The 13,604-nt window shown below is 37.6% G+C and overlaps 2 protein-coding genes across 9 annotated transcripts in view; one reads left to right on the top strand and one right to left on the bottom strand.

Moving 5' to 3' along the window:
• Positions 1-949: 949 nt before the first annotated feature.
• ETFRF1 (electron transfer flavoprotein regulatory factor 1) lies at positions 950-7,913 on the top strand. 5 transcript variants are annotated; one of them, XM_068971697.1, is made up of 4 exons: positions 950-1,029; positions 1,178-1,332; positions 6,906-6,993; positions 7,072-7,913. In XM_068971697.1, exons 3-4 carry the CDS (start codon positions 6,949-6,951, stop codon positions 7,291-7,293), a joined length of 267 nt encoding a protein of 88 aa, XP_068827798.1. In that variant the 5' UTR covers positions 950-1,029; positions 1,178-1,332; positions 6,906-6,948; the 3' UTR covers positions 7,294-7,913. The 5 variants fall into 5 exon arrangements, with proteins under 5 accessions (XP_068827798.1, XP_068827799.1, XP_068827801.1 ...); XM_068971698.1 differs by having other exon boundaries at positions 980-1,033; XM_068971700.1 differs by lacking the exon at positions 1,178-1,332 and having other exon boundaries at positions 980-1,029.
• A 519-nt stretch (positions 7,914-8,432) lies between these two features.
• KRAS (KRAS proto-oncogene, GTPase) overlaps positions 8,433-13,604 on the bottom strand; it is a 43,912-nt gene continuing 38,740 nt past the window's right edge. For 2 of the 4 annotated variants that reach the window (XM_068972035.1, XM_068972032.1), the window contains one exon: positions 8,433-12,800. In XM_068972035.1, coding sequence (XP_068828136.1) covers positions 12,684-12,800 — 117 coding nt within the window. In that variant the 3' untranslated portion in view covers positions 8,433-12,683. The remainder of the gene's footprint in view (positions 12,801-13,604) is intronic. The other 2 variants (XM_068972033.1, XM_068972036.1) reach the window with 1 other exon arrangement.

Raw genomic sequence — 13,604 nt, 5'->3', positions numbered from 1 at the left:
AATAAATTTTCAAAGCAGAGTAAACTGCTGCTGTTGCTGCTAAGTCACTTCAGTGTGTCTGACTCTGTGCGACCCCACAGATGGCAGCCCACCAGGCTCCCCTGTCCCTGGGATTCTCCAGGCAAGAACACTGGAGTGGGTTGCCACTTCCTTCTCCAATGCATGCAGGTGAAAAGTGAAAGTGAAGTCGTGCCTGACTCTTAGGGACCCCATGGACTGCAGCCTACCAGGCTTCTCCGTCCATGGGATTTTCCAGGCAAGAGTACTGGAGTGGGGTGCCATTGCCTTCTCCGAGAGTAAACTGCAGCAGCTTTCAATTAATTGCTGAGGCGGAAAAAGCAAACCAAACAAAACTATGCATTTCCACCAAGCTTCAATTAAAAAAAAAAAAAGAAATTTCACAGGAATGTCTATCACTACTAGGAGTAACTAAATTGAGACGAATATTTGAATTTAGCAGCAGCTGGAGATTAAAATATCATCTGATCTCATTAAAACACCACAAACTGGCCATTCCCCGTTTGCAGAAACAGGTCTGGACTCTCTCTCCGTCCATCAGACCCCGAATGGAAGGCCATACTTCAGGAGAGGTCCATCCCCGCTAAGGATATGGGGTCTTTCCTAAACCGACTCGCTCTCCTCTAATAAAATATGACAGGCCCTTGCCACATCATTTAACACAGCGCAGGAGCATCAATGATCGCCCTTTGACCCTGCTCCCCTGCGTTTCCTGCTCACCATGTTGAAGCATACACGACCTCGGTAGTCGGCCAAGTGTGATCTCTGGGTCGTGTGGACAAACGCTCCCGCGTTGTCAGGACGACAAGCCCCGCCCACTGGGGGGCCCCAGGGCCGCTGCGGAGAGCCCCGCGTCTGTGTTCGCGCAGTCGCGCTGGGGTTTTTCCGGACGGTGCCCTACCCACTTCCCTGACAGGTTGCTCCGCCCCACTACAGCCTGCCGCCCGCCTTGGTCGACAGCCTCCGGCGTTGGAGCTGAGGGTTGCGTTTACGGCTGCGGCGTGCCGGAAAGTGCGTGAGTGCCGCGCCGGGGCGTCTTATTTTGTTTTCCGGATGCTTGAGTCTGGAGGCGGTATCCTCTGGGAGAGGACCAGCAGGTTTAGGAAAAGGGCTTATGTGCGTCTTCCGACGTTGACGGCCCCTCTCCCTGTTTCCCTAGATTTGCTGGGGCGAATCTTTCTTTGCGGATTTCGAGAAGGAAGGGGGCCGCCGACTACGCGACTGGGTCAAGTGGCTGACACCGGGTCGGCTTCCTGGGCCGCCACCGCTTAGACCAGCGTGGGGCTGGGCTCAATTGGCAGTTTAGAAAAAGAGGTAAATAAATTGGCTCCTAGAGGGTTGTTTATTTTTAAATGACCTTCAGATTATTCTCCTTGCACCTGTGTATTTCCTGAGCCATCAAGGTATATGCTGTTTTTTGGGTTTGTTTTTTGTGTTTTTAAGAGGCGCTCTAAGCAAGAATTGGAACTAATTTGAAGCAGTTCCTGGGTAACAGTCCTTACTGGTGGAGGTCTCAGAGACCCAGCAAGACGCGCTAAATTTTGTGCCCAGAGTCAAGGTCACAGTGTACTAACCGGTAACACAACCCTTCGAATGTCGGTCTACCAACATGAAGAAACTCTGGCAGCTTAGACCAACAGGAAAACTAGAAGAAATTAAGAGACTGAGACATTAACCTTCCAAAGCGTATCTGAATTCCGTATGAATTTAGATCTAAACCCCGTTTAGGCTTAAACCCCATTTTAGCCTGACAAGACATGAAATGCTTTAAAATTCTTGCCAGCATTTCTCATCTCTGATTGTAATTTTATGTCCACACAACCCAGTCTCTCTTGCAATTTCATTGACCAAAGGTATTATTAAATAAGTATTTCTGACTGAGCTAGTCGTTATAGGTCAAAGTTATTCTCCCACAGAAATCCAGATTGCTTCATAGCTATGGCATTTCACCTTCACATCCCTGGTAGCAAGATTAAAAACGTCTTAATGTCGACTTGATATACCGTTCCGAAGCTGGTATGGACCTAAGCTTTTACGTTTTTCAGTCAAACTAATGTGTATGATTACAGAACTTCACTCAGCTCTGATGGGAGTAAGGAAGTGTGAATGGTAATCACAAATAATTTTGATATCGTGGGATTTCAGGGGAGAGACTTGCTCCAGTTCTCCTTCCACCAAATTCCCCCCAGGGAGGAGGATTTGCTATGGATGTGTTAGAACATGCTGCACTGTGTTCTAGGGGACTGCTCTGCTATGAGATTATACCAGTGGGCTTACTTAGTTCTCTACTAGTCTTACAACCTGCAAGAAGAAGAAGGCCCATTTCCTCTGTTCACTTTTACCTCCAGACAGGTGCAGTTCCTAGCCCCTCTGAACGTACATGACCATCTTCCAACTCACTTTTAAAATCTGGCTTCTAGGTAGGCCTCAACCAAGCAACATACCAGCTTTGGGGGCAAAATCTCTTGCCACCTGCCTCTCGGATTACATATCCTTTGGTGCTGGCAAGTGTGTTGGGATAAATTTTAGTGTGAAGCTTTTTGGGCTTAACTACTTTGGGGAAATGTGCTCCATCTGAGTCAAATCTGAACTTCATGGGGAAGAGTGATCAGTAATAGCTTTGGGCACCATGATGTTGTTGTTTGGTCACTAAGTCATATCTTACTCTTTTGCAACCCCATGGACTGTAGCCCCCCACGCTCCTTTGTCCCTGGGATTTCCCAGACGAGAATACTGAAGTTGGTTACCATTGCCTTCTCACTTAACCCGATACTGGAGTTGGTTAAGTCTTGGCCCACAAGTCACTGGGAAAGAGCTATCAATGTGGATTGTATGCCCACCTCCATCCAGGTTTCTTAGAATGATAGGGAACTTCTCAGTCCCTAACTCTCATTTGGCTCTTTATAAAAACAGTAACTTCCATGACTTTATGCAGGGTTAAGGAGCAGCCCCAGGTCCCTGCTGCATTTAAATTGTTCACCAGTTCACCTGAGGAAACCTGTTTCTCCTAAAGGCTATAGTAAACTTAAATGCCTGAAGGTCAGTATGCAGTAATAAAACATTTCCTTAACTCATAAAAATTAATATATCAAGGAATGGGACAAATTTATCTCAGTCACAGCAGCTACTTTTTTGCCTGGCAGGTCCTTTTTTATGCATAATTTGTTAAAAAAAAAACAGCTAAAGATAATTTAAGCCACATTTCTAAAAGCTTTTACAAATTATGAATTAAATAGAGCTATGCTCTTTGCCAGGAATTAAACAGGCTGTAATTTCTGATTTGACATTACATCTAATGTAATTTAATTTACAATTATTTTAAAAGCAAAAGGTTCTTCCTTAAGTGTCATTTTCAGTAAGATTAAAACACACAAAAAATGGCTCTCAGAAAAAAAGTTTCAAAAATGGAATTAGTTGTTGCTGTACCCGGTTAGATAGACGCATCTAATTTCACTCCTGAAAGCACTAAATCTTTAGTAAGCCATTTAAAAAGTAAATTAGACTAATAGAGGAGGAGATGACAACAGTAAAACTTTGGAAGCTGCAAGACAGATGACTGTCACCTAGCACACTTGCAAAGCCCAATTTATACTGCATAATTCTCAAAAAGGCCCTGCAACAGGGCCATTGGAGTTGGAAATGAAGAATGAAATAAATCAGAGAGGATGAAGTGAAAGCTATTTGAGAAACACCTCTAAGTGCATGCCTCACTCTCAGAAGACTAGAGGTTTATTTCTGGACAGAATCAATAATCTATGGTGTGAAGGTGTCCTCAGTGCGAATCACACTGGGAGCAGGTTAGGTGCATTTGAGTATACATGATGCTGAATGCAAGGCCCTGAGTCGTTTTCCACTTCTTAATTTAGTAAATCCTCAGAAGATTGGAAGACTCTTAACTGGGGAATCTGACCAGCCCAGGAGAACAGACTAAGATGATAACATCAGAGGTTCCCCAATAAAGGGCCCAATTAGATCACCCTCAGTGAAGCCCTGGAGAAGACAATGGCAACCCACTCCAGTACTCCTGCCTGGAAAATCCCATGGATGGAGGAGCCTGGTAGGCTGCAGTCCATGGGGTCGCTAAAAGTCGGACACGGCTGAGCGACTTCACTTTCACTTTTCACTTTCATGCATTGGAGAACGAAGTGGCAACCCACTCCAGTGTTCTTGCCTGGAGAATCCCAGGGACGGGGGAGCCTGGTGGGCTGCTGTCTTTGGGGTCACACACAGTCAGACACGACTGAAGCGACTTAGCAGCAGCAGTAGCAGTGAAGCCCCAAAGTCTCTAAGCTGCAACCTCTAAGCGGATCTTCTAAAGGTTTTTTTTTTTTTTTTTTTGAAAAAGGACTACCATTTATGTAGGAAAGTTCAAGTGATAACACACAAAAGCAGAAAAATAGCACTTTGGAGGAAAACAAGAAAGTTAATATTAATGAACTCTGATGTTCTGATACATTGTATACTTGTCACTGTGAACTCATAAATCACTAGTAAATAGGGGATGCAGACAGTTATTAACATGTAAGCAGTGTTGGCTCCTATATTTTTTTTTTCCTAAGAAAGAAAAGCCACAGAAGCAGATCTATAAACTTCAGTAAGAAAAGGTCTTCACTTAGTTGCTATACTGGCAGCAGAAGCCTTTCAAGTATATTTGTAAAAAAAAAAAAGGGCTTCCTCCCAGAGAGGTGTACAACTGTTGACCTGGTTACAGGTTGAATCCCCTACTGACCAGCCTTGTGGTTTAGATGTCTACTTTCACGTGCACTTCAGTATCTCCCAACTCTACTCTTAGCATTCTGCCAGCATGTCTACACTACTTTTAAAGTTTTACTAACGTGTAATTGACACACAAAAGCTACACTTGTCAAGTATAAATACAATTTGATAAATTTGACTCATACCTACACCTATGAAACCTCACAAGCATGATGATAAAACCATCATCCCCAGGGATTTCCTCCTGTCTCCTGTGATCCCTTCCTGGTCTCCAGCCCTCTACTCCTACTCGTAATCTTCACCTATCTATGTGGTATCCTCCAGCAATGCTGAGAGCAATCTGAGTGGCTCAGATCAGCTCTCCAGGTCCCAATTTATGTTTTTTTAATTGGTGCTGTTTACAGCTGCAGAGGATTTGAGTGCTATGTCTCAAACTCCCCCCCCCCACCCCCATAAGCTCTGTTACTTTTAATGTTTTTGCAAGATGAAAGGTTTTTCTGGATGACATATACTTGTCTCACAGTACCTCCCACAAAATGCTAACTTCAAAGGAAAAAAAAGTAACTGTGGGGAGTCCTGACAAACACCACCTTAACCAAGTGATCAAAACTAACCTCAGCCATAATGGAACAGACTAGAATTGTGTCCACATAATATAATGCAATGCAATAAGGCATGTCTAATGTTTCTGCCCAAACTATGTAAGCTGAATCTAGCCATAAATTAACATCAAAACAAGACATATTTCTACAAAATTAATGGCCTGTAATCCTCACAGATGTCAAGTTTATGAAAATCAAGGAAACTCAAAAGGAATTTTTTCAGATTGAAGGCTAGAGACATGGAAATTAAATGCAATGTGTAATCAGTGTAGATTGGATTCTTTTGCTACAAAGGGCAAAACTCGGGGTTGTGGATTCAATGGTAGTAACATAGCAGTGCTTGTTAATTTCCTGATTCTGATGGTGGTTTTGTGCTGTAAGAAAACGTCCTTGTTCATAGAAAGTACCTCAAACTGTTGTCCAGTATGGTAGCAACTAAGCCACTGGTACTTATAAACATGTCTGGCATAACACTTCTTAAAATATTTTGGATAAACATGATACATTATTAAAATAGAGCTGTTTTATTTTTTAATAAGGACTATGGTGGCCTGCACTGCATTTCTTTTGGATGGCACTGCAAAGTATTCAGGCTGATTTGGTATCATGTTAGCAACGTATCCTCAAATAGTTCAGGGAAAAAAGTTATTAGTACTGAGTTGCAGCTTTTCTGAAAGATTGAATGAAATTATTTTAAAATAAAAATGTTAATGAGGGATATAAAAAAGTATGTTATTTTAGATTAATGGGCAAATGGGCATTATGAAATTTTAAGGTTATAAATGGCATTGACATTCATTTGGGGCCTATCACAAACTAAATGTTTATCATGTATGAATTTTAGGAGTTAACCCCCACAACCATCACAAGTATTGGGAATTATTTTCTATGTTTAGACTGTGATGTTGCCTCTCACTAGCAGCACAAAGTACACATGAAGATTAAGCTTATCTATCCCACTGGATGTTGCCTGCTCCTCACGTACCTCCTTTATGGGTTCTTCACTTGGTCTCTTCATCACCGATCCTCCTGCCCATTTGCCATTAGCTGTGAACCTGCCTGACTCTCACACCTGTTCGTCCTACTCTTTAGCCTTTCTTAGGAGGGCACGCTTGATTTGGTCAGGCCTCTTCCCAGTGTCCTGCAAACAGTTCGAGCCTTGCCGTGAGAGCAGGGCAGACAGTTCCCCCTCTTGACAAGAAAAGAGGCTCGGAAAGATTAAGCAACCTGTACAACACTCAGCTGGGATTCCAAATCTACTTCTAATTCATTCCGCTCTGTAAGAGGAGGTCCACCTGCTTATCTAGCTATGATGATCTGCTTTCTCTAATTGTTCTGTTTCCTTCACAGAAGCTTACCACAATTCATAATGTCCCTCAGGAGAGGCTAATTCTGTGATAGCAGCTATCTTACCTGACACGTTCACAGCTGCATCTCATGGCCTGGAACATAAAAGTGCACAGTCAACTTTTATTGAATGGCAAAAAAAAAGGGTACCAGTTTACCACTGGGTAAATCTTTTTCAAGACTACAATGCAGTTATTTGTAAAAATTTTTCTTTTTCTTTAGGTATATTACATATAAAAGTGGATATTTTCCATGATAAAAGAAAATGGCCAATTCTTTAAGAGGAGAAGTATTGAATCTTTATAAGAATGTAAGTAAGTATATTGCCGGTTTTGTAAATGTTATATGACATAGGTTGTTCAGAAACATATAATCTTTCTTTTTTAAGCTGCTGTATCTTGGACGAGACTATCCAAAAGGGGCAGACTATTTCAAAAGGCGTCTGAAGAATGTTTTCCTTAAAAACAAAGATGTGAAGGACCCAGAGAAGATCAAAGAACTTATTGAACGGGGCAAATTTGTAATGAAAGAACTAGAAGCATTATACTTCCTTAGGAAATACAGAGCTATGAAACAACACTATTATTCAGATACCAACAAAACTAAATGATCAGTATTACTATCACTTGACTGAAGATCAGTGCCAGCTGTTTATGTACCAGCTATGACAAAAATAACTTTAAAGTGTCAAGATATATTGTGTTAAAAATACCTGAGCCGCCTTACTAAACTAAAACAGGTTTCAACTTCTACTGCTTTATCAGCAACCTTTATGCTCTATTTTTATATAACTGTTAAATGTCAATTTTATAGTAATTTAGCTATATAATGTTGCCAACTACTTATTAAAAATTGATGAGCACCCAATTTTGAATGAAAATATAATGTACTTAAGTTTTAATGAAAAATTTGCCAATTATTCTTAGCCCATTTCCGCATTTTACTGAGAAGCGAATGCCGTTTAGTGTACACTTAAGCAGAGTACTTTCTTGCAAGTTTATTTCCCTTAACTTTTAAAGGAGCTCATTTTTGACCCCATTTGAAATGTTAACAGCACATATCCAGTGTTCACTGCAAAAGAAGTAGCATCTGGTAATGATTCAAGTGCAGTTAGTAGAACTAATATGCATAGAGTTAAGAACCTGAAACAGCCTACCAGTGACTGGCATTACATAATATGCCTATTTAATTATTTCTTTCCAGTATTAATTTTGTAATTGGATGCCTTTGGGCCTTAAATCACCTGTTGTATACCAATTACCTTCTTCAATAAAAAGTAATGATTTATGTTATTCTATTCTTTTGTCATAAAGGCAGATTTGGTTTGCATCCACTTCTAAATGAGTTAGTATAGGACCTAAACCTAACATGGTTTTAAGCAAACACTTAAAACTCTTACACAATGTTCACAGCGCCTTACACAAATAAAAAACATCTAGCTCATAAGCTAAAGAAAAGATATACTAATATACTATAGCATCTGTTGCTTATAAACTATCCTGTATCATTTGTGGGGATAATGTTTCAAATTTCCCTGGCAATCCGGTGGTTAGGAGGTGGCACTTTCACTGCTGTGGACCCAGGTCGGGGTCAAGGAACTAAGATCCCACAAGTCGTTGCAGCACAGCCAAAAAAAAAAAGTACACACTATGATAGTCACCATAACTATTTTTATTACATTACAATAATTAGGAGCAGTACAGTTCATGACAAAAATATTACAAATTTCAGATCACTTCACAGCACATACTCCTATAAACATTTAAAAGTTAATTTTAATTAAAAGAGTGGTCATTTTAAATTTAATGTTTGATATGACCAACATTCCTAGGTCAGCGCAACCGAACGATGGAAAACAACTGGATCACACTGCATATGTCCCACAAAAAGAAAGCACAATGTACAAAATGTGCATGTTTCAGTTTACACTATACAAAAATAGTTAAAATACATTCCAGGTAAACATGTTACATTAAGAAAGAGTACTAGTCAGAAATTGGCACTCAAAGGAAAACTGCAAAAGTATTTTCAACATGAAAACACAAGACAGTGGAATTGGAAACTTTTGAATAAAACATTACATAACCCATTTAGCTCTACAGGGAAGGGGACCGTCTATAATTGACATTTCTGCAGGTAATAACTTTTTTTTCATAAATTCATCTAAAATTGCCTATTATCATCCCAAACAGGCACTTAAAACTATTGAAACAAGTATTACTAGTTATGACTCATCTTTAGGAACTGATGTGAACATATCTCTAGAAAGAAAGAAATTTCATTTTCTGAAGGAATTTACAGCTACCAGTTATATGCTGTTCAATTTCTCAATGCAGATTTCATGCTACCCAATATCAACAACAAACTTATTAAATATAAATTCAGCTTTAAAGTTACTAATGGGTTGTTAAAAATCATTAATACAAAATAATAAATTATTACTTTTTGACAGATGGAAAGGGCAGGTAGTTTTTACTGCCTACAAAGAAACCTAAATGTGTATATGTTTAGGAAAAATGGTTAGAAAAAAAAAAATCACTGGAATACAAATGAGATGAACTTGTGCAAACTGCAACTTAACATGCCTCACAAAGTTTCCATATATTTTAGGACAAAATTGTGCAATGGTGGCCAAGATTTTGATAACCTATAAAAGTTAGATTCTAATTCCTATGCAGTGTGACTCAGTTAAAATAGAGCCTAGAATTCCTAAGTGGAGATACTCAAATTTTACTACATACTTCTGCTACATTCTTCCACAATCGTTAATGTCTAAAACTATGTAATTTAGCAATTTTTTTCAACTTCAACAAGGATTTTTATCTTTAAGGCTGTAATTAGATAACATTTATGTTATTTCTAGGATTATCTCTCCCCTTTTAAAATCTCTACAAAAACAAACATTTTATTAAACCATTCAAAATTCACATAATAAAGGATAATTACCACTGCCATAAAAAAGTTGCCCAGCTACATCAAAAATTCAAGAGTCCTAAAAATCATCTCAGTTATACACTGCAATTCCTGAAGTATGGCCATTTCTTTCTCTTGTTTAGAAACAAGAGGAGGTACTAAAGCAAGTCTTAACTCCCTACCTAATGTTCCAAAAGCCTGTAGTTTAATACAGCATCTCAGAAACCATATTGATTTTTACACAGAAGTTTCCTTTTCTGTGAATTACCTCAGGCATCTGTTTATTTTTACCCAGAAGAAACAACTTTTAGAATTCAATATTTAATTTTTAACATCTATTATAATTACTTATACAAAGAGACCATACTACACACAGGGGGATTTTAACATTATCTGACATACAACTTAATTTGTACTGTAATTGTCTCAATAGAATCACATAATTATGCCAAATTTAAAAAAATAATCAAATTTACTCCTTTAAAACACTGAAGTAAACTGATTTAATTAAAAAAGAGCTTGACTAAACAGCTACATTGGAATAAGAGCAAAACAATTATTTTAGAACTGGAAGAAACTAAGCTTAGAGACCAAATCATTTTTTTGCAGAATTACAATATGCATTATGTTGTATCTGGGTCATGTGTCAGATGCCTCACTGATATATAGACCCTCTAGAATATAAACACTACTTAAGGACAGGCCTTATGTCCCGTGTTTGGGTACTCTTAATATCCCCAGTGCCTTGGGCAGTGCCTGGCATCTAGCAGGCACTCAAATATTTGCTGAATAAATGACTTCTGCTAAAGAAGTAAGACATGAATTAAATTTGAAAGTATCTTTCACGGTAAGATTTTAGTTTTTAAAACAATGGAATGTATCACTATTAGCAGAGCTAGTCCTAGTAAATTACATAAGGAATTCTCTCAGCACTACTTTTATTAAATTCTCCTTTCACGGGATAGGGTTCTAACTATTCATACCAGGTATGAAAACTCCTACTTTATCACTGATGGACCAGGCAGCAAAGAGATGATGTTCAGAGGATTAAAATTAAATTGCTACAGCCACAACCTGAAAATTAGCTATTAGGTCAAATCCCATTATAGTTTCTGTCAGATTATGTTAAGCCTGAGGAATTTTACAATATAGGACATTTTGATATGATTTGATAGGAGGCCATCATGGATATCCAAAGCAGCAATAAATCTTGAGATCAGAGAAATGAGAAATATTATAAGAAAAAACATCAAGTCATGGGACATAGAGAAGGGTAAGGTAGGCAGGCAAGACAACACTAATATGGGAAAAGTCCTGGAAGCAGAGAACAATATTTAAAAATAAACTTCACCTCTTGCACAATTTTGCCTAAGACTGGCACTGAAGATGATAACACAGGTAAAAAGTTACAGATGGTGCTGAGACTGACAAATAGGTATATCCTTATGTAAACTGAATGTAAATCACATAGTTATAAAGCTAGATACAGCCTTTGAGATGACTTCTTTAAAAATGAAGAAATGGCTAGTAAGTGATTTGTCCAAAATCAAAGACACATAACTTAGAATCTAAGTCAACTTCCTCCTTCTCCAGTGATACTTTCACCTCAACACACTATCTCAGTTCAAATATTTTAAAATAAGTTAACATTTTAAATTCATTCAAAGAATCATTTTGTTAGCATTACTTTATCTACTGTATAAGCATTAGATATTCTTAATAATGGACCAGACTGTACTGAAGTGTTTACGAAATGTTACTTTAGCCAGCGTTAAAGAGAACTAGCCAATACTCAAGATTTTGACATTTTTTCAACATTTAAAAAAAACTAAAATCTTGCCACCTCACCTAAAATCTCATTTAAAATAATATGGTTTTTTTTTAAGTTCTGTTTTTTGGGGTTTTTTGTTTTAAAAAAGTGATGTTCCTGAGTAGGACTACGACATAATGAGAATGTACCTTGCTGAGCTATTCAATCTCTCTGCAAGTCCCTGTTTTTGACCAACCAAGGCATGGCAACAATGGAAGACCACAGGGATGCAGTCCACTCTGTGAAACTCTCCATGTAGCTTAAAGGTTCACACAAGGCCCAGCTTTGCCACCCTGGTCTCTGTAACACCTACCAAGCTAACTGGCCCAAATAATCTTTTACATCACTACCAGTAGAATTAAAACTACTTTCAAAGATTGAAGTTCAAGAAAAAGATTTACTAAGAAAGAGCAATCTGACACAGGGAGACTGTATGTAATTCCTATGAGAACTCTTTATACATGTTAAAATTTTTTAATTATTACAAAAATTTAAAGCATGTAAATATAGTTCCAAAATGCTTGTTCTAATCCTCAATACCTACTGGGTCTGCCTTAACATAAAAAGCTATTCAGAGCATTATAAGAATTTACCTAATGTGGAAAGTAAGTGGCCTTTTAATATTTTCAATTGCCTTGTATTTTTTTCCATTTTTTTCCCTTTTTATAGAAAAAATATAGTATTTTGGGGAACGTGACCATTTGACAAATAGCAGTGGAAAGAAGAAAACCTTTGTGAACAGTGTAACTTTACATTCATTAAGGGTAACTGAAACTATAGGACAATGATACCTACAAGATGAAACTACAGGAAGCCCATAAATTCATGTTCCCTCGATGTTTCAGTAAAACCAATCATGAAATCTCAACTGAAGTTATAATGAGTAATTAATCCATGTGTGTGACTAGATAAAACAATACAATAGGGATGATTTGAAAGCCTCATTAATTTGTTTCACACTAAAGTTCACAATTGATAAGAAAAATAGGAAGTAATCAACTGCATGCACCAAAAACCCCAAGACGGAAATCTCAGGTGTTCAGTTTCTTTTTCACAGGCATTGCTAGTTCAAATCCAAAACGCAGGGAATACTGGCACTTGAAGGAAAAAAGTTTCCACTGTCATTTAAAAATAGGCATTCAAGATAAAAGCTAACAGTATGGATGGAGCAGAAAGAAACTCAGATAATGCTAAAACAAATGCTAATAATTTAGTGTAATATACAAAAATTACCACTTTTACTTAAGTATGCCTTAAGAAAAAAGTACAAATTGTATTTACATAATTATACACTTTGTCTTTGACTTCTTTTTCTTCTTTTTACCATCTTTGCTCATCTTTTCTTTATGTTTTCGAATTTCTCGAACTAATGTATAGAAGGCATCGTCAACACCCTGAAACATATAACAAGTATTAAAACGTGAATATATATGATAGTTTGAGGTATACAGAAAACAGAAAGGATGTATTACTAGTGGAAATACTGAGAAAGAATAAGAATACTTAACATTTCTCTTTAGACATATATATATCAGATTTTTCAGGATTCCTAAGTGTCTTCAAGGATATTTTGGTAACATTATAGGAACACTGATTTTCACAAAAGGCAATGAAATCAATGGCAAAGAATCCTACATACACTTAGGTATTAACACATGACTTCCTGAGAACTTAATTTGCTACCAGTTTTTCCATACTGGCATATCTCTGTCACCAAAATCCAAATGTATTTGTGTATATATGTGAATATATATTTATACTTAATTATCCCTGAGTTTCTAGACATTTGATATAAGCCATGCCAGTATATACTACTTTTATAATTATTTCACTATATTTGAGCTCTGGTTCAATATTATTTAGATTTAAATAATTATCATGAAGTATAAAGTATCAGAATATATTACTTTTGGTTTTATTAAGGGATTAGTTTCAATTCACATACTTGTGAGAAGAAAATTTAAAATGACCACAAGACACGCTACTCTGAAAAATGTAATGCTTCTATTGGAGAAATGAGCTAGATCATTTAAATGGTGGTGAAGTCCACTGATTTGGAGATGTTTCATTATACTTTTAATATCTGTTTAGCATATGAAGTATTCAGAAGTTTGTCATATAAAGTCAGATGCTGTTATCTTCAAAGAAATTGCCATTTGGTCATTTTGGTAATCTTGTTTTGATCAAAGTAAGGTACC

This window comes from Capricornis sumatraensis, chromosome 4 (assembly GCF_032405125.1).
Source record: "Capricornis sumatraensis isolate serow.1 chromosome 4, serow.2, whole genome shotgun sequence".
In the NCBI taxonomy this organism is placed as follows: Eukaryota; Metazoa; Chordata; class Mammalia; order Artiodactyla; family Bovidae; genus Capricornis; species Capricornis sumatraensis.
The sequence above is the reverse complement of the archived record's forward strand: the minus strand, read 5'-3'. Positions and strand labels throughout refer to the sequence as shown.

Coding starts and splice junctions, on each gene's coding strand:
- ETFRF1 (XM_068971697.1), top strand. CDS start 6,949: ATGGCCAATTCTTTAAGAGGAGAAGTATTGAATCTTTATAAGAAT. Junction 6,994..7,071: donor TATTGAATCTTTATAAGAAT/GTAAGTAAGTAT, acceptor TTCTTTTTTAAG/CTGCTGTATCTTGGACGAGA.